Genomic DNA, 25,458 nt, shown 5'->3' with positions numbered 1-25,458 from the left:
ACACAGACGATACAGTTCTTTTCGGGGAAGATGCTGACAAAATTCAGCCTTCTGACCACCTTAGGCAACAATGCAAACATGTTTGGGATGCGGTTGTCTCCCGTCAAATGTTATTTCAGGATGGGCTTGGGTAATAGGAAGTGAAATAGTTGAACGCACCGACCACGTCACTTATTATGGAAGTCTCATCACTACTGATGTTCTGGTGTCGGATAAAATCTCGACAGGGCTTCAGAAGGATCGACTGGCTTTTGCTAACTTTTATCACTTATGCCGTAGGCGAGATATCCATCTTTCAACCAAAGGGCAGGTTTAATGTGCGGCAGTCCGCTCCGTTCTACTTTATGGATGTGAAACATGGCCATTAAGAATAGAGGATATTCGTAAGTTACCAGTATTTGATCATAAGTCTACGAAGCATTGCTCGTCTATTTTGGGACCACGGAGTAAGAAATACCTGGTCTAGGAGTAGAGTACTGGGTAAGGACGGTAAATCGACTGATGAGGTAGTAAATCGTGATCAACTGAGGTGGCTGGGATGTGTTTCGTATACCCAACCACCGCCTATCTTGACGGGCAATGTTTTCTGGTGCAGGACTAGGCTGGAAAAAAACTGAGGGCAACCAAAATAAAACAGGGCATCGGTCAATGAAAATTGGACTCGGCCATGTAAGTAGGTATGGACTATCTGGTTAGGGTCTTCGTGATTATTGTAGCCAATGGTTAGAGACTTTGAATGACATGGCTTAAAATCGTTAGGAACGGCGCAAGTGTATCCATTTATTGTCTTCCCCCGATTCCTAAGATTCTAAATTCCTCATAATTTTTTTCTGTTTTCATTTCGCTAGTTTATATTTTCTTTACGAGCAGTGTCTTCGATGCCTAATATTTCCTATTACCTCTGATACTGTTACTACCTCTACTATTCCGGGATTTGGCCTGACTTCATCCCTCTGTGCTATTGGGGTATGACAACTTGAACCGATGTACATACGTACAGGTTTTACTTTGTGGCTTACTGACTAATTTAAAACGTGATACTTCAACGAGATAAATTCATAATTCAAATCTAATTTAGGTGTTTTGCTAACAATGAAATCTAGTTAAAAAGAAATTAAACGGAAATGAAGCACAAAGTACTTTGATAAAACAAAATGTTCACTTCTAATAAAACCAATTCATTTATACTACTGTTTAGTAATATCAAAAAATGTAGTCGATTTTTCCAAGACAGTAGAGGAACTTTAAAATAAAATAAAATAAATATGTATACACTTAGGGTTGAAGGGATAAAAGAAATTTTCGGATACATAGTTTCCGTAAGGATAAGGAATAAAATGTATTTATCGTTAAAAGAAAACAAATGTAAAAAGAATATCTCTGGATCTATAAAAATAAACATGGGAAGCATTATGAGAATAGATAAAGTAAAAAAAAACATTTCAGAAAACAAGTACACAAATTACATACACTTGTAAATTTAAAAGTTTGTGAAATAGTTTGCAAAACTAAAGGTATAACATAAATAAAAAAGAGGAAAATCACCAATAAATGGAAGTATACAACGAACAATTTAGGATCATTTAAAGCTATACAACCAATGAAGAAACTAATCAAACTATTTTAACACAAACTAAACGAAGCTTATTACTCACTGAAGTATTGTCAATATTATTATGTTTAAATGACTCTGATAATCCAATATCGGTTAACTGAATAATATTATGTTTCATACTAAATGAACGTCCCAAATATTGAATAACATAATTAACAAATGCACTGGTAGATGTGAGTTGATGAAAATTCCGATGCAAAGAATTTAATTCACGAACAAAATTATCACATAGTTGATTATAAACCTTTAGACAGAATAGAAAAAAGAATGATGAAACTATTGAATTATTTTAAAACAACCACAAGATAAAAACAGAAAGAATATTTTTATAACTTAAGTCAGTCAGCTAATGTGAACTATCTTAACATTCAGCAATCAACTATATCACTAGTCACAGGTTTCAAGGAAAATCCCCAGAGTCCCATTGTGAAACAATTTAAGCGATGGGATTCAACTATGTATGATACAGGTATCACAGATAACAATGGATGATAGTTATGTAAAATTGAGAATTGACATTGTTGACACGAGTTCGTATGTATACTGCAAAGTTAATACTCTTTAGATGCTTATTAGTGGAGCAAAAGCTTATTTTACTTCATCAAAAAGTCTTATCAGATAAATTTTACATAATGGATTTTGTTTTCAGTTAATTTTCAGTTAGTAATGAGAGGATCCGCACAAAACCAACATAATACTAATGATCGTGTGTTCACTAGTGAATAGTCTAGAAACAGATTTCTAGAAATTCCAGTGACAAATCTTCACCTCCAAAACTTAGCCGATTATAAGAAGGCAGTAACTTGCTGATAATATATTAGTTATATATGAGGTGAATTATTGGAATCCACTTTAGGTATGAAGTCGTATATGTGCAGACCGCTAAGGAGTTTAAGACTAGAGTGAAATAGTTGTATAATACTCCTTATCTCTCCCAGTAGTTTCTTTCGTTCAAGTCAATTCACAATAAGTGTGCATTTAACAATTGTCCTACTTTTTGATTAATCAACGTCAAGCTAATAACCTTTTCAGTGAATTATGAATCGATAAAAAATAGCAGTAAAAAATCGGACACAAGTAATTCTCTGTAGTTATGTTACCTTATAATATTGCTGAAGGTCTATAAGAACCAAACTGAGGAAACGGAGTACTTATTGGTACATCATTACCATTCAATAAAATATGTTCGTTGTCAACTTATCGATGCATCTGGTTGCCATAATAAAGACATTTAAATATAATCTCCATATTAAACACGTGGTGTTGCCCTTCGGTGATTATATTTTACATAATGCCTAACTCAATCCTTTGCTTTTGAAAATAGAGCAGTCATAGACTTACACTAGGATCTTATATGCAAAAAATACAGAGCACTGAATCTTACAGGTGCATCACAGTAAGAGTAACTTACTTTGATGACTACTGATCTAAGACGATTTAATTTGACCGCTAAACGGTTGCTTCCAACTGATTCTTACATTTACGATGTTGTATGCCGACAATTACAGATAAGAACGTATTTCATGGACAAATAAATTGAAGGAAAATATTACACTCTGAACGTACACACATTCAAGATATAGCCCACGAAAGTTCACTTACGTTATTCCATAGTGATTCTGGCAAGAGACTGTCACGTTTAAGCATTTTTATTAAGAAATTATAATGTTTCTTTTGTTGAGTATTTCTAGATAATACAGGCAAGGATATGTTGACAGTAACACTGTTAGTGGTGTTTGCAGTAGTAGGAGCTTTCGAAAGAGGTTTTCTCCGTGTTTTACCACTTTTATCATCATTAATATGACCAAACAAGTGTTGCAACTTTTCATTTTGATATGGAGCATAATTTGTAGTTAGTAGATAGTAGGCCAAATTTTTACAATGATCTAGTGACATATTGATGACTGTATAAATGAAGAAAGTGACGATACTGATCAAGATATTTTAATAAAGGTGAAAATAACTTTAAAATATTTTTTTGAATCCATGTAAACTCTACCTTAAAACTACAGTAAACTAAGTTAAAAGAAAGCGTTGTGATACTGGATTTTTGAAATTAAGGAAAGAATACAATGAAATTCATAGTCAGTCAGTCAGCTACAACGTAAGACCAGGCACATATGTGCATCGGTCCATGTTGCCATACCGCATCAGCGCACAAGATGAACACCGGATTCATAGCAGTGGTTATGTCAAAGGTGGTAATATATAAGAGAAAGATTGCATATAGAGATATAGTACAAGAAGAAAAAATCGGTTCGTAGAAAGAAAGGTATGAAGCGATTTTAATCTCTTAGTTTAAGGGAAGATAGGGAGTGTATACACCGACGCCATTGTGATCGATTCTGAGCCATGTCACCAAGAGTCTCCAACCATTGGTTACGATAGTCACGCAGACCCCAACCAAGTAGTCTGCATCTACCAACATGGCTCAGACTAGAAGTTAGTGACTTCAAGCACCGATGCCACGTTTTGGTTTGGCCGCCCCTAACTTTCTTCCAACCATCTCCAATACCGGATAGCATTGCACGTCGTGGTAATCGGTATTCAGGCATACGTAACACGTGACCCAACCATCTCAGTCGATCAAGATTCATAACCTCATCAACTGATTTACCATCATTTCCTAATACCCTGTGTCTAACCTCACTATTACTTACCCGGTGATCCCAGCAGACGCCAGCAATATTTCTAAGATATCTGTGGTCAAATACTAGTAGCTTACGAGTGTCTTCTACTCTTAATGGCCATATTTCGCTGCCGTAAATTAAAACAGAACGGACTGCCGCGCAGTATACTCGTCCTTTTATTGATAGACGGATATCTCGCCTTCGCCACAGGTGACGTAAGTTGGTAAAAGCCAAACGAGCTTTTCGAATCCGTGCAGAGATTTCGTCAGACACCAACCCATTAGGGCTGATCAGACTTCCAAGTGAAGTTGTCAACGGGTTCGACTACTTCACTCCCTATCCTTAGTTCAGGTGTTAACGCAGACCAGTCCTGAAGCAACAACTTGCATTTAGAGAGAGAGAAGCGCATTCCAAACATCCTGGCATTGTTGCTCAGTGCTACCAGAAGACTCTGCATTTTGTCAGCGTCTTCACCAAACAGGACTATGTCATCTGCGTATTCTAAGTCGATAAGTGGACCTCCTGGATGGAGATCAATACCCGAGAACTCAGTCGACGAGAAAGTTATTTCCATCAGTAGATCTATGATGAAGTTAAACAAAAATGGGGAAAGTGGACAGCCTTGACGGACACCACTTGAGGTTGCAAAAGTAGATGACAGTTCGCCATAAGCTCTGACTCGACTAGTAGTGTTCGAGTAAAGAGCCTTTACAAGGTTTATGTACTTCTGGGGTGCGCCTTTCAATGACAGACACTGCCACAGAATCTCGCGATCTACAGAGTCAAATGCTGCTTTTAAGTCGAGAAAGACCACCATTGTCGGACGCCGATAAGTATGCCTGTGTTCTAGAACCTGACGAATGGTGAATATGTGGTCGATGCAGCCACGACCAGGTCTGAAGCCAGCTTGGTTTTCTCGTGTTTGCAGTTCACGAGTCTTAGTTAGGCGTCTGATAATTATCGAGGTTAGTATTTTAGATACTATATTAGTTAGACTAATCCCTCTGTGGTTGTCACAGGATGATTTCGACCCTTTCTTATATATTGGGACGATGAGTGATTGTGACCAGTCAGATGGGATAACGTCTAACTCCCAGATCTTAGCTAAAATATTAGTCAACCTAATCGCTAAAATTGGACCACCATCCTTAAAGACCTCTGGAGCCAATCCATTTGGACCAGCTGCTCTTCCTCGTTTCAGATTAACTATAGCCTCCTGAACTTCTGCTAGAGTTGGGGGACCTACTTCAATGTTCCATTCACGCTGTCTGGGAATGGAGGGTAGTTGTAGAGTAGCTGAAGGCCAGCTGAACTGTTCTCTGAAATGTTCCCCCCATCGTTCTAAACGTCTGGACTGGGAGCAGATGAGAGTATCGTCTTTTTCCGATATAATCTCACTTACATTTGACTTATTAATTTCAGTTTCTTTTATTAGTCTGTAAAGCTGTCTTGTGTTCCCTATAGTCGCCACCTTTCCCATCTCTTTTGCTTTCATTGCCCACCACTGCTCACGGTCGTTTCTTAGACTTTTTCTTAACCTAGATCTGATTTGTTGTCGCTCTTCTTCATGTTCGGAACCTGATGGGACGAGTTTGCAAGAATCCATCAGTGTGATAGACTTTGAAGAAATCCAATGGTTCTTTGTAACTCTGTGGTTTAAGTCGCTAATAGATGTCACTGCTGTTTCCACAGCTGCTTGCATGTCTTTCCAAGCAACATCTGGGTCAGCCTCGTCTTCAGAACTACCTAGTTGTGAACTCAGTTGTTCTTGGAACCTATTTTTGGTTTTCTCGTTACTCAACTCAGTTCTAATGGGTCTTTTTGGTGTGCCTTTTTGCGTCCAGTGAGGCGCAAGCAGATGCGTGCCCGTATTAGGGCGTGGTCGGAGTCCAAGCAGGTACTCCAGAATGAGCGACAAGCTTCTACCGACCCTCTCCAACGATGACTGATGGCAATATGGTCTATTTGAGTCCATCGTTGGTTTGGTGTAGGGGATCGCCATGTTAGACGATGTCTCTCCTTATGCTTAAAATTTGTGTTTTCTAAAAATAAGCGATTGTCTGAGCATAGTTGCAGCAGACGATCACCATTATCTGTTCGTTGTACCGGAATGCTAAAATATCCACCTAAATGCCTTTCTGTTTGGTTTAAGCTACCTATCTGAGCATTAAAGTCACCCCCTACGAGTACTATGTCTGAGCGTTTAGCTATCTGAAGAAGTTCAGAAAGCTTTCTGTAAAATTCATCTTTCACATCATCTGAGCTGCAGTTAGTGGGAGCGTAGGCAGAAACGACGAAAAGGCAACGACGTGTGTCCCTATCCTTCCGAGTTCTTACGGAGCCGTTTAGCCGAACAGCACATAGACGACTGTTGACGAGGATCCACTCTAGCAGTGCTTGTTCCGCCCTCATGCTTAGTGCTATGCCTACACCTGCCAGTCCACGAGAACTGGCCATAGGGTCACCAGATACACATAGAGTGTATCTCGTTGGCTCTCCGTTTTGCCGAGGTGAGGTCAAGTGAATAACCACACTGGAATCCTGTATGCGTGTTTCGGAGACACAGCATACATCAATGGAAAGAGACTCTAGGGTTTTAGCCAAGGAAGCCTGCTGACCGATTTGACATAGGGTGCGTACGTTGAAGGCTCCAATGTGTAGTTTGGAGTGAGGTTTCAGTAGACCTGGGACAATGTTTTGAGCACTAGAATCGTTGGCTATGGTGACACTTGAGGAGGAAGCCGAAAGAGGAAGTTTAGAGTTGAAAGTCAATGTAGGAGGAATAAAAGGAAGTGAAGAGGAAGGTTGATTATGAATACAGTGATCTTGGGTGCTGTTAGAGGTATGAGGGCGGTTATCACTTCCCGGTTGCCCACACCGAGGAAGGGTTCTTCTGGAGGTACCTGAAAAGGAAATTGGATTAGAGGTGGTCTCAGTGACCTGAGAGCGTGACCGCAGAGCCCAAGGGACAACTGCTTGAGGCCGGTCGCGCAAGGCCTTTTCGTGGGAGGTTTTTGACGTGTTAGCTCCGTTCTTCAAAAGGGCCTTACCGCCGGAGACGGAAATCCGTGAGGTAAGGTGAGGTGTGCATTTTTAGGGTCGACCTTTTCTAACCCCACCCCTCCATGTGGGAAGGCAGCATCGCTGTCATGCTGGTTGTCTGAAGGAAACACCTTACTGCTATCACACCTCTGTACAGTCAGCAGTACGACTTCGCCTTCGGACCTTGGGTTTGTTGCTTTCAGTCTTACCGCTCTTCAACCGACCTGTCTGACATGGTAGGACCTTGAGGAACGGTTGTTCCAGCCAGTATAGCTCGGTTGCTTCATCACGATAGGCAAGCCCGACCACCACGTCAAGGTAGCAACAACGGTCAGGTCATAGACAGAAGTTAACTAAATGACTGTAATTCGTAAATAAAGAAGGTACGAATCGAGCGAAGAAATTTCTTTTCAATTTGTTTTTCATCATGGATCCACACTAATATATATATGATTTACAATAATGAAATAATACTCATCGAGTAGATACGTTGCGTAATAATTACATAATGACATTTCGATCATAAATTAACATTGGGTAATTGGAAGAAAGAGGATTAATAATAATCAAAGTAATTGTCCGAAAATCAAGAAGCTGCTACGTTCCATAATATATGAAGAAGAGAAGGAACAGAATATTTTGATGAATGGTCAGTAGAATAGTAGTTGTGTAAGAATCAAGAGATGAATGTTGAGAATAGGTAAAATACAAAGTTCAAAAACAAAATGGAAGAAGTACGAAAATAGTTTATCAGTGTTCTGCTACAAACTACGTCTAAATCTTTTACTGACACTAATCAGTAAAATATGCTTACTGAAAAGAATCGGTGATAATATTTTATGTGGCCAATAGCACTGCAGCCCATAACACACCCTTGTTTTTATTTTGTATTGTTTATTTGAATCTTCCCATTGATGTTTATGACTGCAATTGGTCAGTCTGTTATTGGCATATGTGCAACCTGTGAGGATTGCCTCGATGTTGCCTTAAGTCACAAGCATTATCAGCAAAGATAGGTGGTGGGCATCAGTAGGATCCAGGACGCGCGTTTCGTCCTATTTTGGACTCGTCAGCTGGATGCACTTGCATCTGAGTTGATGTTTACTTCGGTACTCGAGTCGAGTACCGTCCGCTTAGAACGCCGTTGTCTTATTTCACTTAGCTACTGAGTCTCAATAGCCACTAGCTTATACGATGAGGAAGTGTAAATCAACTGCAGTCCTAAACATCAATGGGAAGATTCAAACAAACAAAACAAAATGAATTTAAACTTCTCCCCATTTCACAATCTAGTGGCTATCAGGATTCAGTAGCTAAGCGGATAACATGATGGCATTTGAAGTGGGCGGTACTGGGTTCGAGTCCCGGAGTGAACACCAACTCGAGTCCATGTACACACAACTGACGAGTTCAAAACAGGACGAAACGCGCGTCCTGGATTTCACTGCTACCCACCATCCATCTTTACTCACACCCTTGTTCTGTTTGAGACTAGTCACCTGAATAAACATACAATGGTAAGGTTATTCTACAATCAGAATGGGAAGTTTATGTAGATAGAAGTAAGACTTACAATCTATAAAAATTTACTGATAAGTCAATCAGTGTGTTGGAGTATTTGAACTTTTCAGCCCAAAGCAATAAAGTTCTTCCAAATTGCGGTACCGATTTTCATGCAAGACACTCTAAAATGCAACAGTGCAAATGTACAATATTTAATACTGAGTGTGTAGGAGGTTCTGTAAATAATTAACTGTAATCACCTAAGAAATACAGACTCAAATTCCCGACAGATTGAGTTTTGCAATAGGATGCGATTGACAAGAAGCCGTTAAATTAAGCTTCATGCATTTTAGCATGACTCGCATTGTTTTGACCTTAAGGGGACCTTTGGAATTCAACTTGTTTACTGTTGGAACCATGATATTAAATTCCTAATAATGGATCGGAAAATCCCTTTATTCATCGGCAATATGCTTGCATTTTATTGATATGTAAAACCCAAACGACACAAACTGTCATAATTATTAAGTGACAGAGATCAGATCACGTCAACTTTTACTTGAAGCTTGACTGGTGTTAGGTAAACATCGTAATGTTAAGCTTAATTCTATTACGAATTAAGCCTGTTAAAGGAAATAAAGGAACCTGGATTGAGCTAGATATTTCTAACGAACATCTACTTCGGTACTACCTAATTGAATGAGCTATCTAGTGAGAAGACTAGCCAATGCAACGCAAGGAGACATTAAATTCAATGCAAAACACCAAGACATTTCACATAATGATAATTCTTAGGAAGACAAAAGGAAAGAGAAATCTGAAATATGGACAGATAATTTTTGGCGAACTAGATGGTACATTTTAATGATTATTTATCAGGTAGTCATATTATGAGAATTGTATAACCTTAATTATAAGCTTTTCAGCCTACTGACTATACATTTGTTACTCAGATTAGAATTAGGAATATCTTAGTTACGTATCTATTAATATTTGTACTATGGTTGTGTTGTGGTCCTGTTTTTTATTTAACACATTGAGTTATGAATCTAAACAAATAAAGGTAATTTCGACCACTCCCTGGGGTTCTTAGTGTTCTAACTGGAAGCTTATGAATGTGGAAGTTTGCGAGAAAAGTAGTTTCCATAAATATAGAGAGTTCATCATTTGCGTGTGGGCTGTGATACTGCCCGGGTGCCCAGACCAAAGCAGGTGGTTATCTTAGGAGGCCACACCCCGAGCCTTTGACCTAAAGGTCTAACCCACAAGGCAGTGGAGCATCGTAAGGAGATATAGTCCCATGGTAGCCGGTGACCGAAAAGTGGTTCATACGCCATTTGTTCCCGCAGGATACTGGAGCCAATGTGCACCGTTGGTTTGGGATCCGGTTAAAGCGCCGGACATTCGCTTTTCGTCCTCTCATTCTCGTAAACAACGCCTCCACCACGAGAAGGCAGTGAGTAGGACTTCCCTGGCAAAGACTGTATACGCGTGGCCGTGTGAGAGTATTTCGAGAGGGAGGGCGGACCCACCCCGCTCTCGGCCATACCAGGGCATTTGGGGGATCATTGATCTCGTTAAAAAATTGGGTAACGGAGTTGGTAAGCTTACTATTAGAGGCGTAAGTAAGAACATAGGAATAATATAAAAAAGTTAAAACTACTATTAACAGTGATCAATTCTAGCAATAATAAATACTTACTAGTGAAGAAGTTCTACAAACTGCTATACAAAATTCGAATGCATCTGTAGCTAATTGTAGATGACGTTTATAGTTAGCACTAAGATTCCGAACTTTATTCCACAGGGATTTCTTAAATGTAACATAAAAGAGAAATGCAGCTTAATATTTGCCTAGTTGAAAATAAAAATCGAATCAATTCAAATTCTAAGCAAAATGAAACTCAACGACTGAAAGTCAAACGTTCTGACCACCGAGTCGACATTGATTCGTTCAGAATTAAGTGAACAGAACGCATACCATTAAGAGTCACCACCGATACCAACCTATAAGGAGATTCAAAGATAAGTCTCCATTTAGTATGCTTGTAAATTAAGACGAATTGTTCATAACATTGCAGGAAATCTTTTGGAAGAGTTTTGATGGAGTCGAAATTGAGATTTAGCAAAGTATTTATCGATAAGTAAAATGACAGTTCAAGAATATTGTTTATTAGGAATTTACGAAAATAAGAAAATGGAAAGTTAAAACTTGACACATTGAGTTGTAGTCATGATTGAATGAAAAATGTTAAAAAAGGCAAGTTAGTCACATGTCGTTTCAATCACTCCAGGGTAGTTGAATATTAACCACTGACTTTCGTTAAACGTAAGGTCTATGTTTTAGCCTTCTAGTTGTTACGGTTTCTGAGAATCTCAATATGACAGAGATATGTTTTGTACTCGTTATTTCGAGTGTTTTTACTTGCATGTCATGTTCAGGTGGTGTGCCATCAAAATACAAAAAACTGATTTTGCAGATACATGTAATATGTGTATACACATACCTCGAAACTACGATTAAGTTTTCGTGTAAATATTTCTGAGGTCAGTGGCATGTTTTGCATACTGGGTTGAGGCTCCTATTCTATTTATTGGCTTCCGATATTCAGAGCCAACCCAGAAATTTGTTAACCAAGCTCATCTTAAAGATGCAAATCCAATTCAATGGTTACGTTCCACAGAAGAGTCTACATAGAACTGTATCTTTTACGAACTATTAAAACTAAAGTTAAACAAGTTTTCTCACTATAGGGTTGTAGAGATCATTGAGTTCAAACTTACATAAATTCGATAATAACGCACATTTAGGTCGCGTCATATCTATTTTATAAGAGCTAAAGGTGACAACTAATTGTTTAAACATTGGTAGATAAAACGGGAACTGAACTAAAAACTTGTGGTTGGAGCTTCAGATGTACTTATTTACTAACATTTAAATTTTGAAAAATAGTAAAAAGTACTACAATAGCAAGCTGTAACTTACATTAATTGGATTGAGGCAGCAAGAAACACAATGTTCGTAGATAGAACAGCAGTAATTAGATTTGCATGAATGACAAAAAAAGCGCTGTGTTAAGTTTTGAAACGGGCAACAACTATTTGTCAGGAGGTTAAAATAATTACACAGATATCCTAGTTCGTCAACAACGAGTATGGGACTTTGTTTTGTATGACGACAAGTAGAGTTCGGTGATGAGGCCCTAATATCTAAAATACGAGTTAAACAGGAAAAATGAATCGACATAAAATTGAAGTAAATACGATCAAAGTGGACTATTTACTAGGACATAACTGCCTTTATTTATTCGACTAGAATATGACATTAATCTATGGAAACAGTGAATGTTAGTCCGGCCCGAGTACGAAAATGCAAGCCTGCTGGAAGCAACTGCCAAGACTGCTAAGAATGACTGAAAACCTTCCATGAATATCGCTTAAAATCTCCAACGATTACGCAAATACATTCATCTTCTACCTCTCTGTAAATCTTGAGCAAAATATCACTGCAGTTCCCATCCCACACGTTTAACAATTTTCAGGCATTTATAATTTAAGCATGTTACGGCTGCTAGTAGTTATCGTATATAAGAAATATTTGAGGATCAGAATCACGTTTCTAAGCTAGGTTTTAATTTTTCTTCTTCCCATATTAATATTATTAAGTTAACTCGGTTGTACGTTTTTTTTATTGTCAGTCAGCTACAACGTAGGGTCAGGAACATATATGCGTCGGTTCAAGTCGACACACCTTATTAGCACAACAAGATGAACACCAAATTCATAGAATTAGTTACTTCAATGATAGTAATGTATAAAAGATTGTGTATAAGGATATAATTCAGGAACAAAGAATTAGAAAGGTATAGAGTAATTGTAATCTCACGATTTAAGGGAAAACACAGAGTGTATACACCTACTCCATTGTGATCGATTCTGAGCCATGTCACTCAGTCTCCAACCATTGGTTACAATAGTCACACGGACCCCAACTAAGTAGCCAGCATCTACCAACATGGTTCAGACCAGAAGTTGGTGACCTAAAGCACTGATGCCACGTTTTGGTTTGGTCGCCCCTAACTTCCTTCCAACCATCCCCAACACTAGTCAGCATTGCGCGTCATGGTAATCGGTGTTCAGGCATACGCAACACGTGGCCCAATCATCTTAGTCGATGAAGATTCACAACTTCGTCAACTGACTTACCATCATTTCCTAATACCCTGTGTCTAACCTTACTATTACTTACTCAGTGATCCCAGTAGATGCGAGCTATATTTCCAAGATATCTGTGGTCAAATACTATTAGCTTACGAATATCTTCTACTCTTAGTGGTCACGTTTGTCAGCCGTAAAGTAGAACAAAACGAACTGCCGCGTAGTATACTCGTCCCTTAATTGGTGGACGGATATCTCGCCTTCGCCATAGGTGATGTACGTTGGCAAAAGCCAAACGAGCTTCTCGAATCCGTGCTGAGATTTCGTCAGACACCAATCCATTAGGGCTGATCAGAAGTTGTCGACGCACACAGATGCAGTTGTCGATTCAAATCCCATAGTGGTAGAGGTAGTAAAATTTTTAGCAGTAATCGGAAAAATTAGGGTTTGAATATGTTATTCAAAGAGTATAATCCAGTGAAGTAAATTTGGAAAGAGAAAAAAAAGGACATGAAGAATTCAAAAGACTAGAATTTGGGAAAACAAAGAGAGTGGATGCACCTGAGCCATTGCAAACGATTTTGAGCCATGTCATTCAAGGTCTCTAACCATCGATTGCTATCATCTCGCGGATCCCAACCAGGTAGTCTACACCTACCAACATGGCTCAGTCCACTTGTCAGCGACTTTATGGATTTGTGCCATGTTTTGGTCTGGCCGACCCTAGATTTCTTCCAACCTACCCCTACACTATGTTGATTATTTCAGTGTCTAGCACGTATGAAGTGCACCGTTTACCAATTCAAAGAGAAAATATATTAAAGGAATTCTAAACAAGCAGTGTGCCTGATGAATAAGTTGTAGACAAACAAAGAATAGAAAACAAAATACCTTTCTAAAACCTTGTAACTCTTACCGAAGTATTGCAGTTCAGAAGAAAAACCTCTACGTCTAACAATGTTCACGCTCCTTTTATGATTCTAAGGCATATGTGTTAATAAAATTTACTCACAAACATTATATATGTAGGTAGACAACAGGATACATATGACTATGACAAACGCGATGGCCAAAACACGAGAGTGAGGACGTGTCATGAACTTGCAGCGATGTGACAATGCTTATCGCTGATAAGTCGTCTTGAAGGATGGAAAATCCGGTCAGAAATCAAAACTCAATAAAGGCTACGACTAAAAACCTAACTTGATGACAAAAGAATTTGATGAAATTATGCAAACGTGTATTTAAAATTTATTGGTAAAACAGGCTAATATGGAATTAATGCATATATTGATAACAATAGCAATGAAAAATATTCTGTTGTTCTGCCTGAAATGAGGAATCGTTTGTTGACGAGAACTATCCTGTGTATATTTGCGGTTATATTGTTATGGTACTATACATTCTGGTAGGAAGCTAGAGTCCCGTTAAGATTGTTTGAAATAACTGACTCCAGTTTCTTAACCAAAATGGTTAGTACAACATTATAAGCAATTAGTTCCTTTGACAAATTCGAATAGTGTAATAAGAAGATGGAGATCATTGGAACTGTGTGATATATTAGCGCAATACGTTTCGAGCAATCTGATCACACATATACTTGTTAAGGATATATATATGTAAAGTCCAGTTTATATATGAAGGTGAACACTTGCCAGGTCGATGGGGTCAACAAAGGATTCCTCATTTCAGCCTGAACCATACTGCTGACAGAATATTTTTTCATCACTACTGTTTTCACTATATGCATTTATTCCACGACCGAGGATAAAAGTCATCTGGCTAAAGTCTTATGTACTCTACTCAGGTTGTCAATTCTGGAACTGGTGCTCTCTCTATCAACAATCTCCCAAAATTAGATACAAACATGATGAGGAAAATGCAGTCTGGAAATAGAAGGTAGAACCAAACATGATGAACATGGAGCCAAATGTGTTTACGTTGGGAGTATAGGGGTTTTAAGTTAGTGTTCAGAAGCTTTAGTGCTAAGAGTTAAATGTTAAAAGATACAAAGCTAAGATTAAGTGTCCGTACATATTGCACAACTATGAACTCTAGCTCAACTTATCGATATGTAACACTAACAACAATAAGAAAGCTCAAAAACCGAGATCAAATTGTCTACATCTGTAGTTTCGTTTCTTGCACTGAGTAGTGAACTACTGGAATTTTCTGCCAGAACACGTAATACCACATTCTTTCGATATATTCAAAACGATATTGGACCTCCACAGTGTTACAAACTTCAAGGATTAACATAGGTCGATAGACCTGTCCTTATTACTGAAAAGTGAACATTTAAAATTACTAATCTGTGATTCTATTACTTTATGTTTTAGAGCTTTCACACGAAGGCTGCATTCTGAATTGATTAACCTTACACTCACTCCCGAATTCGCCTAAGGTTGTCGACTTATCATTGTTTTACCAATAAAACTCGTCCGGCCGACCACTTTAAACGTGGAATCCCACGTATTTATGAAGAAAAAAACAATGACGGTATATAAGGCGATCACCGATTACTATGGAACAACATGAAGTTTACTAGCGTAAAATCAGATGAGACTAAGCAGCATACCTTAAGAGGGGGTCACAACACAAATCACCTGGGTGCCACATTATTTAAATAATTTGGCGCGTTAAAACGCGGCCAACGCGAAGAAAAAATTAACTTATTTCTATTATCATCAGGAGCTTCTAGAAGTCGCAACCTTATATCCCTTTGTAATATCTGAGGATTTTATGATGGTGCAGGACGGGACCACCCGTTCCATATCTGTTTTCAGTGGCATGTCTCAAGGGGGCTGTAAAAGGGTGCAAGAAAAAGAAAAGACGAGAAGCAGAGCAGACAGTGTTAACGAAGGAATAGTTAAGGTATGACTATTCAGTCAAATCCTCTCTTATTGAAGTAGTTATTAAGCAAGAGCATTCTAATACGTTAAAGGAAATGTGTTTACATGGTATAAATTGATAAACAAATGACGAATGGAGGTGGTTCAGAACGAAGCTGAGAGTATGGGATAATGTTCATTTATAAAATATAGTACTCAAAACAGTATTGTGACACACAAATTGCTGTTTTCCTTTTTTTTGTCAAAGCTATTGGAGCCCTTTTTTTAGATTTTATAAGGTCTAGAGTATGCTTCGTTTTTAGCGAATTGTCTAGTTTGTTTGTAATAAAATTACTGGGTAGGAATTGAAACCAATTCAACTTTCTAAACACGATTTAATGAGGTATTCTTCATGACAAATCAGCATCAATACCATTCGTGACATTCCTCTAGACCATAAGGAGCCGTAATTAAACAAAGTGTTCTGCCCTACAGGCATGGGTGGATTGAAGTTATTTCCACACCATCATGCTTGTTAATCAGCAAAGCCACACAAATAAAAAACATACTTATTTATTTATTCGAACACATAAATATTGGTACAAGAGGAAACCAAATATATATGCGCCACACAAACAATGAGAGTGGGAAGCGAAAAAAAGAAGGTAAGGGGCGTAAAAGAAAATAGAAAAGACAATAACGAACAGATCAGTGTAAGGTAGTGTAATAATAATGGTAATAATGGGGGAACGGAAAGGTACAATCAGAAGCAATCTTTCAGTTAAGGAAGATATAACCATTTTTTTAATGAAGAAAGTAAAAGAAGGTTACAGCAGGATCGCCACTGGCTTCTATTCTGAGCAGTATCAGATAACGTCTCTAGCCACTGTGTAGCACCGTCTCTCGGACCCCAACCAGGGAGTCGTGAAGGACCAACACAAGCCAGCCCTTTGCAGCTTTCTTTCATGCCACGACACCATGTCATACACTGACCACCTCTCCACTTTTTCCAACTAGTCCCAGAGTCGGCAAATAATGCACGACATGGAATTCTCTGGGATGACATTCGTAGAACATGTCCAAGCCACCGAAGTCGATGTTTCAGGATGGTGACACCAATTGAACTATCATCTCTGTGCCTGAACACACGATGCCGAACCTCTGCATTACTAACATGGTGTTGCCACTGGATGTCAGCAATCCTTCGGAGACAACGATGATCGAACACAGAGAGTCGTCTAACGTCCTCAACTCGGAGAGGCCAGGTTTCACAAGCATAGAGCGAAACTGCTCTCACCGACGCTTTGTATATCCGGCCTTTTACAGCCAGACTGACATCACGAAGACGCCAAAGATGGCCCAAGTTGGCATAAGGCGATCTGGCTTTCACTATACATGCATTGATCTCATCACTCACACCCCCACCAGCACTTATGCAGCTACCCAGATACACGAACTTCTCGACTACTTCTATCTGCTCACCATCCAGAGTGAGTACAGGAATAGAATCCTGCCAGTCTTGTAGAAGTACTTTGCACTTCGAAGGTGCAAAGCACATACCGTACCTACAGCCCGAAGCAGCGGGCCAGTTGAACTGCCCTTCGAAAAATTCTGCCCATTTTCCAAGACGTTGATGGACGTTAGTGATTGGCATCCCATCATCCTCGCAGATTGTTTCACTCACACCAGACGTCTTGCTGCCAGTGGCTCGGATGAGGTGGAAGAGCTTCCGGTAGTTACCAGATGCAGCTGCTGCTTCCAGCTCATTAGCACGTTTCAACCACCAGGCTTCTCGGTCCTTACGTAAGCTTTGACCGATTTCATTACATAACAACCTTCGTTTGTGATCAAACTCACGGCCACCCCAAGTAGACCGACGGACTTCAATGAGTTGTAAGGAGCCTGAAGAAACCCAGTGCTTAGAGGCGGGACGTTTCTCGAAGCCCCAACTGACTGTACCCGCCACTTTCATGGCGTCATGCGATTGCAACCAATGCTCACCTATACTTTTCGGTGGAATGGTAGCTAGCCTATAAGTTAGCTCGGTTCGATACTTACTTGCAACAGAAGTTGCAACCAACTTGCTGACATCAATCCTTTGGTGGAGGTCACTTCGTTGGCCACTCAAAAGTAAGGTAAGATTGGCGCAGACCAGGGCATGATCAGAGTCCAAATAGGTACTTCAAAAGGAGCGGCAGTCTTTTACACAACCACGCCAGCGGTAGCTGATCGTGATGTGATCAATCTGAGTCCAGGCTTGAGATGAAGAGGGAGGACGCCAGGTGGCATATCGGCGATGACTGTGCCGAAAGTTAGTGCTAGCCAGAAACAGGTTGTGGTCTGTGCACAGTTGCAGTAGACGGTCCCCGTTATCTGACCTGCGACCAACGAGTCCCTATCGGCCACCTAAACGACTCTCTTCCATGCCTAGACGCCCGACCTGAGTATTCAAGTCTCCGGCTAGTACTACAATATCTGTCGAACGCACTTTCTGGAGAAGAACAGATAACTGGTGGTAAAACTCATCCTTGATTGCATCCGGGCTACAATCTATCGGGGCATAGGCGGAGATGACGAGAAGACATCGTTTTCTACGCCGATTTCTTCTCACTTTGATGGAACTTTCTAATCTAACAGCACATAACCGACTGTTAATGGGGATCCAATCGACTAGTGCTGCCTCAGCTCTAGCGCTTAGTGCGACACCAACGCCAGCAAGACCAGACGGAGATGCCATAGGATCCCCGAATAAACGCACGTAACACAATTTTTTAGAAGCGAAAGATGGAGAGCGAATTTGTAGTACTTCACCAGAGTCTTGAATACGGGCCTCGGATAGACAACAAACGTCGATATTAAGACTTTCCAAAGACATAGCTAGCCCCATCTGTTGTCCGACTTGCACAAGGGTGCGAACGTTGAAGGCAGTTAGTTTGAATGGTGCACGTGGTTTCAGGAAAACTGCCTCATTACTCGAATTTGGTGGTAGCATACAATTTTCAAACAGGCAGTGACTCGAGAGCGTTTAGATAGAACTGAGTTTCCACCATAGGTGAGCTGCTTTATAAGTCGAAAAATAGGGATACACAAAGTGGGAATAAAAGGGAGTGAATAAATGACGTAGTAAATAATAATAATAATAATAGTAATAATAATAATGTGAATTTTTTGACTGTTAATCGAAGTGTGAACGAAATTTTCACTAAATATCGTCATTTTCATTTTGTATGTGTGTGGGATGTGATACTGCCCGGGTGCCCAGACCGAAGCAGGTGGTTTTCTTAGGGGGCCACACCCCGAGCCTTTGGCCTCAAGGTCTGACCCATATGGCAGTGGCGCATCGCGAGGAGATACAGCCCCATGGTAGACCAACGGGCTAGACTCCGTAAGGATTGATCATGCACAGACCAAATCGAGACGCTACGGATCAATGTTGAACAGTCACTTGAATGAAACCCGTCACTATACACCAACTCCACTGAATATGATAAGGCCTTTGATAAGGTGGATAAGAGAACCTTGTGGAGTTAACTTCAACACTTTGGTGCATCTGAAGATATTGTCACTATTATCCGGAATTCATATGATTGACTACACCGCAATGTCCCGCATGGAGGACAGATGATAGATGTTTAATGGCATTGGACCTGGACCACACAACTTTTGAAACGACACATCCAACAAATGACACAGAGAGAAGGTTAACTATGGAGAACGCAGAAATGTTTATTCAACTCATATTCAATATTGGTAAGCCCGACTGAAGAAACACAGCCTATTATTAATCCTTATTTTCACTTTAAATTTCTCGACTAACTTTCACTTATGTTTAAACATTATTCTATTACTCCCCTGATTATTGCTTACATGTATTATCTTATTGTAATTTTGATTAATATTCATAGCTTGCTAGTTCAATCGATACTAATAACTGATAATCTATATTCATTATTAGCTACGGTGGTTTACTGACAAGCTTTAATAGAATTTACATGCTTCAGCGAAATAAACTTGTTAAAACATCGAGCTCTAGCAAATATATGGTCTTTAAATGACGTTAATAAACATTGGCCAGCAACATGACCAAGGACTGAATGCTTATCTGGACCTAACTCTTCATATTACTTCTTCACTTAACGTTGCACTGTTTTAAACGATAGGCTATCCTGCAATATCTTTTCTTTAGAACACTGCCTACCTAATTTCCAATTTTCTAGTTCAATTGCCAAACAACAAGAATAATACTCCAGAAACATGTAATAAGTTCGAGTTATAAATTTTCTCCAATCATAGGGTCATTTTAGATGGTTCATAGAGTGACAACCAAATAATTAGCTGGACTCTTACATTTGTACTATTCGTCGTGATTGGCTTTTTTATACGTCAAATCCATCCGATAATCTAAATACTGAAAATAATCCAGGCGAGTTTTAAATATTTTTCTGGATGATTTATTGTTTTTGTACTTTATATATATGTATATATATATATATATATATATATGTTTTCAAATAGACTAGTCGTATATATTTGATACAAACCATTCCCAAAGCGTTTTTTGTATAAGACTTATGTAATAGCTTTATACTACAACATACTACGATAAAAATGTGTTGTTTACGGACGAAACATATTAGATTGTAAAGTTATTTGACATTTTTTAGTTTCAATTACCTTTGCCACAAATTTATAAATGTCACAAACTAACTTCAGTAACTTCTTATGAAATGTCTATATTGTAACAAGTCTTGTTCCTTACCGTAGTTCTACAAGTCGTCTTAACTTTTAAAAGGTTTCGGACAAGTTTATCATTTTTAAATTATTGTACTCCTCACTAACCAGTACGTTGACCTAGCCTGAACATTTATTGCGATATGTCTCTATGCCTTTTAAATTAAACAATCGTTTGAATCGCCTTTAACATTTTTTACTAAATCCACCATAGTCAGTATTGCTATTCGTATTTCGGTTTGTGAATTGGTCTATCATATTAGTTGCCTAAAAAGGTGAACACAGTTTAGACAATGAAGTCACCAAATCTAGGTACTATCTTACTGCACTAGTATAATACCTAATTTATCACGTAGTTTTTGATCAAACAAGCATTTAAAATAAAACCTTTGGAGCCTGGTATTACAATTAAGACTTTGTAGACGAATATTTTTAGATAGCATTTTATAATATAATCAGGTAGATTGGATTCGTTAACTCTACAAACTCCTACTATTTATGAATCACCTAAAACAACTATACCTACTTCCAACTGGTTAGTGCTCAATCGAAACTACAACTAGTTATTCATGATGGTTTCTGGATATCGTCAAAAAGCATTGTCATGACTTGAAAACCACGCAATATGAAGCTGATAAAACTGTTAACAAACTCGGTGGACAAACTGGCTTAGAATTACCACTAAACAGAATACTTTTCGTCGTTGTCTTTGTATATTACAGATTATTACAATATGTTTCTCTATCAGTTGCTCGTTCAGTAAATATCTTATAACCTTTTCAGTCTAATTGGAGGTTTAGCGACACAATCATACATGCAAATCATCAGCATAAACAGTCGAGCAAATCTCCTGCAAACTGAACACACTTTCGAATTCAGCCCGACATCGACTGGTTCAAACCCTTATCATAGACATGAGTAAGGAGTTGCAATCCCCTTGGCTACAACTTATGTTTTCCTGATAACCACATCGGCATCACTCACTGTTCATTATCTCGCAAAGATTTATTTAACCGGAAGCATCGTGCAATTCCACATCACATATAATCGCGGCACATTAGCCTAGTGGATTTCAACAACTTATAATCACTATATCTCGATTAAGTCGTTTTCCACCTCATGCTAAACTTCGTACTTCCAACTAACTTGTATGCACCATCAGCCGGTGGGTGTAAATATAAACAGTCTATTGCAAATCAGAGTATTGAGTCTAAGGCATGTCTTTCACGAATACACTCATGTTTATCGAGTTGCTCTTAGCCATCTGTCCGAAATTCACACAATTATTATATTACCAATAGCAAAAAAGATCATAACTCTACATACTTATACTGCCTTATTATAAGCTTCATATTGATGTATGGAATACTGTGATACGATTTACTATTCTCAAATAATACCCAGTTTATTGAGGTTGAGGAAATCTCCCTATAACTAAATAAACTGTATCAAACCTAACAAACTAACTGGAACATTTGTTGAAATTCCTCTTTCCCACGGTTATACTTTTGTTATTTCAGTTGGCCTACTAATGCAGATGCAATTGAGAATCAACTCATATGGACAGCTGACCGGCATGAATGTTGTTTGGCATCATAATACAAACAAAACTCAATGCCAATATTAACATTTCTACAATATTGATTGTTTTTAATACTTCTTGACACAAAATACTTGCACCACCTATAAATTAAGTTATTAACCAACGGCTATGACTACGCATCTTAATTGTTGTAATCCCACTTTGTTCAATTACTATATAATCTTCACGTAGATTTTTATTTTTCAAGTGTTACGAACAAAACCAAACATCTTGAAATAACCACGTGTATTCCTCGATCAGTTGTTGTTACTTTCTTTCCGAATTTTGTTTCCGCTTATGAACACTCGTAGGATTCTCGTCATTATTGGTAACCTCCGTCGTGCGACAATCCCAATCGACTTGGTAATAAACCAACGTCACGTTGATTCTTGTAGGAGGGTATTGTAGTGGCGATGGACTCGAACCACACGACTTTTGGAGCCGAGCATATAATTACTGAAACGAATTATATTCAACAACTGATATGAAGGAAAGATTAACTATGTATAACGCGGGAACACCAATTTAATTCATATTCAACAGATGCACTCCAAGTGAGAACTACGATTGGACCAGGCTGCCTACTTTCTCCCTTCCTTTTTCTTCTAACGGTTGACTAGATTATGAAGACCTCCACATCTGAGGGAAGTGCGGAATACAACGGACAGCTTGGATGCAACAAGACTATTTGGACCTCACATACACACCAACAAATGCAGGTAATGACAGTCAGTGTAGTCTACATTTTCACTGCTGAAGAACATGAAACTCAAAACAACTATCTGTTAACCGACATCGAGTTTAGAACCTTCAATACAAAGGTCAATACAGTTCTATCGTACGAAGCTAAAACTTCGAAAAATGCCATAACCGTCATCAAAACAGAACAATTATATATGAACAATCGTCTATGTAAGATGCTAAATGTCCGTTGACCGGATACCGACATCAACAGCCTACTGTGGGAGAAAACAAACCAGCTTTTAGATGGAGAGGAACTTAAGAAAAGACACTGGAAGTGGATAGGACATTACTTACTTACGCCTGTGCTACGTTTGAAGCGGTTACGAGTTCACTTGGACTGCAATTCAAAATAAAGACTCGGTGACCAAAGACCAACAAGCTAGCTATTGATGCGTCCCAGCCCCGATAACTAGAGGAAGAAGTCCAAGCTTGGAATGGGGGAGTATATTCCGAAAACAGCCAGAAACGAGCGGTTACAACAAACACAAATCAAAACTATACATACAGCACAAAACCGTCCTTGGGGAGAGTTACAAGATAGCATACTAAAAGACACAACGGACGACAGGATTTAAGATTCTCCTAAGTGGGAACTATAACATGAAGGTGAAAAGAGCGCCCATGGCGCGAAGACAAAGAAATTCGGATTTTCTAAATAAAATTACAAAATTAGGTCCTTTCTCAAGTGAGTTCTGAAGGTCTAACGTCCCCAACAGCCTGTTACCCTCTCATGAAGAAGCATAGGCTGCTCACCAGCATTCTCCATCCAAACCTTTCCTAGGCATTCCTTTACAGCTTTTTCTAGTTGTTATTCATTGTTTTCATATTTGATTCCATTAACCGACGTAATGTGTTCTTTTGCCTTCCTAGAGCTTGCCTCGTAGTGCAGCTTGATGATTTGAGTAATATATGCCCTATCCATTTCCATCGTCTTTTCTTAATTTCCTCTTCAGCTGGAAGCTGGTTTGTTCTCTCCCACAGAAGGCTATTGCTGATAGGACATACATTGTGAAAGTCATCAAACTGCATCATGAGGCCAGTATAATTTGGGATCCTGAATGTAAACGGAAAAAGGAAGATCAAAGCACACACTGCGCTGATGATTCGAAGCAAACATCTGAAGGATGAAGAACAGCTGGGAAGGATTTTCCAGGACTGAGCTGATTGCAGAGTTCTGGTCATCAGCGTATACTTCTCCATGTGAGATAACAGGCGTAAGGAAAATTAACTGCAATACCATTCTACATGATATAACGTATATAGATCTCCGAATACTTACTTCATCTAAGAAAGTAGAGCAGATGAGTTTGCTACAATTGTTAAGTCATTTACATAAAGTGAAGACGAAAGGGACCGAGGATTGCATTTTGGTGAATTCCACATTTTATATATTACTAGGTTGGTAGAACCTCATTCAACGAATCGTCTTCCACCATTAAGAAAGATATCTATCCCGTTTATTATTTCATAAAAGATTACGAATCATTTCTGTTCTGATTCTAGGCCCAGGATAGTGACCTTGTTAAAGGTTTTACTTAGATCTATAGAAATTCCGTCAACCGGGATATCTTTATGTTTCAACATAACCAAAATTTCTGTTGCTATGGGCGGATATGTCAACCATGTAAGGCCTTCCTGTGGTTTTTGTACTAACTGGTGATTATTTTGTGCTTTATTGAGAATAGCAGATATTATGCCTTACGTGGTGCTCATCTGGTTTTATCTGGCTTAAATTTCACTATGTCGAGAATTACTGTTAGTACATTAGTTTGAAGACGTTTAATTATTATGTGAGAGTTGCAAATCCATTCAAATTCCGAAGCTTTTGAGGATTATATGGAAAGATTTAAAATCTAGAGTATGACTAGGAAAGATGTTAAGTATGATAAGACTTTGGTTTTTTTCCTTATATTCTTCAAAAAGGATGTCTATAGCTTACTAAAGGCTTTTCAACTTCAGATAACCCTGTTTCATCTCCCTACGCAACACTCAATAATCTACCACTAGATAATGTAAAGCGTACTGGTTTTGAATGCCATGAAGGGGCGAAATTTTATCAAGTGTTTCGTTATAACAACCAGGTTATAGAATGTATCCTTGAGTGTCAGTTTGGTAATCAAATTCACGCGCAGCTGCGTGATCGATTGATTGCAGGAATTATCATGCCAAATCTGAACAGTGTGCTTATTATTATTATTCTTATTCACAAACATCTTATGCGTACATAAGTGTTGTGAAGAAACCATTTCGGGTTTCTTCAAAAAATGCTATAATACACAATTTTCAATAATGTTAGCATTATACTTGCCATATTTAAAAAAATTTAGAGTAATAATAGTAGAATATTAATAATAATAAATCGGGTCTGTGTAATTGAGAAGAATATTGAATTGAGTTTAAAGAAGGAAATGGAGAAAATAAGGGAATAGAAATAAGGGAGACGTGAAATACGCAATGGTTTAATTGGCGTGTTTATGAGCATAAAACAAGAACAAACGACAATGTTTATATCGTCAAATTAGTAACAAAAAATAATTAAGAAAAAACAACTTATTATTGTAGTAAGATATGACGCTAGAATAAATGTTTGTGCAGTTATAGTTTGGAGTGATGCGATGAAAG

General features: G+C 38.6%; 1 protein-coding gene across 1 annotated transcript; it reads right to left on the bottom strand.

Annotated features, from left to right (window-relative positions):
* Positions 1-457: 457 nt before the first annotated feature.
* Positions 458-15,561, bottom strand: MS3_00002030 (uncharacterized protein). Its single transcript, XM_051209585.1, has 5 exons — positions 11,777-15,561; positions 10,493-10,603; positions 8,861-8,972; positions 3,218-3,519; positions 458-1,859 (listed from the first exon to the last, which is right to left on the bottom strand). The coding sequence occupies exons 4-5, from the start codon at positions 3,509-3,511 to the stop codon at positions 1,614-1,616; spliced, it is 540 nt and encodes a 179-aa protein (XP_051075042.1). The 5' UTR covers positions 3,512-3,519; positions 8,861-8,972; positions 10,493-10,603; positions 11,777-15,561; the 3' UTR covers positions 458-1,613.
* Positions 15,562-25,458: the final 9,897 nt, after the last annotated feature.

The sequence above is a fragment of the Schistosoma haematobium genome, chromosome 1 (genome assembly GCF_000699445.3).
Source record: "Schistosoma haematobium chromosome 1, whole genome shotgun sequence".
NCBI lineage: Eukaryota > Metazoa > Platyhelminthes > Trematoda > Strigeidida > Schistosomatidae > Schistosoma > Schistosoma haematobium.
Note: the sequence above shows the minus strand (reverse complement) of the source record. Positions and strands in the feature narration are given on the sequence as shown.

Coding starts and splice junctions, on each gene's coding strand:
- MS3_00002030 (XM_051209585.1), bottom strand. CDS start 3,511: ATGTCACTAGATCATTGTAAAAATTTGGCCTACTATCTACTAACTACA. Junction 1,860..3,217: donor CAGAATCACTATGGAATAAC/GTAAGTGAACTT, acceptor TTCTGTCTAAAG/GTTTATAATCAACTATGTGA.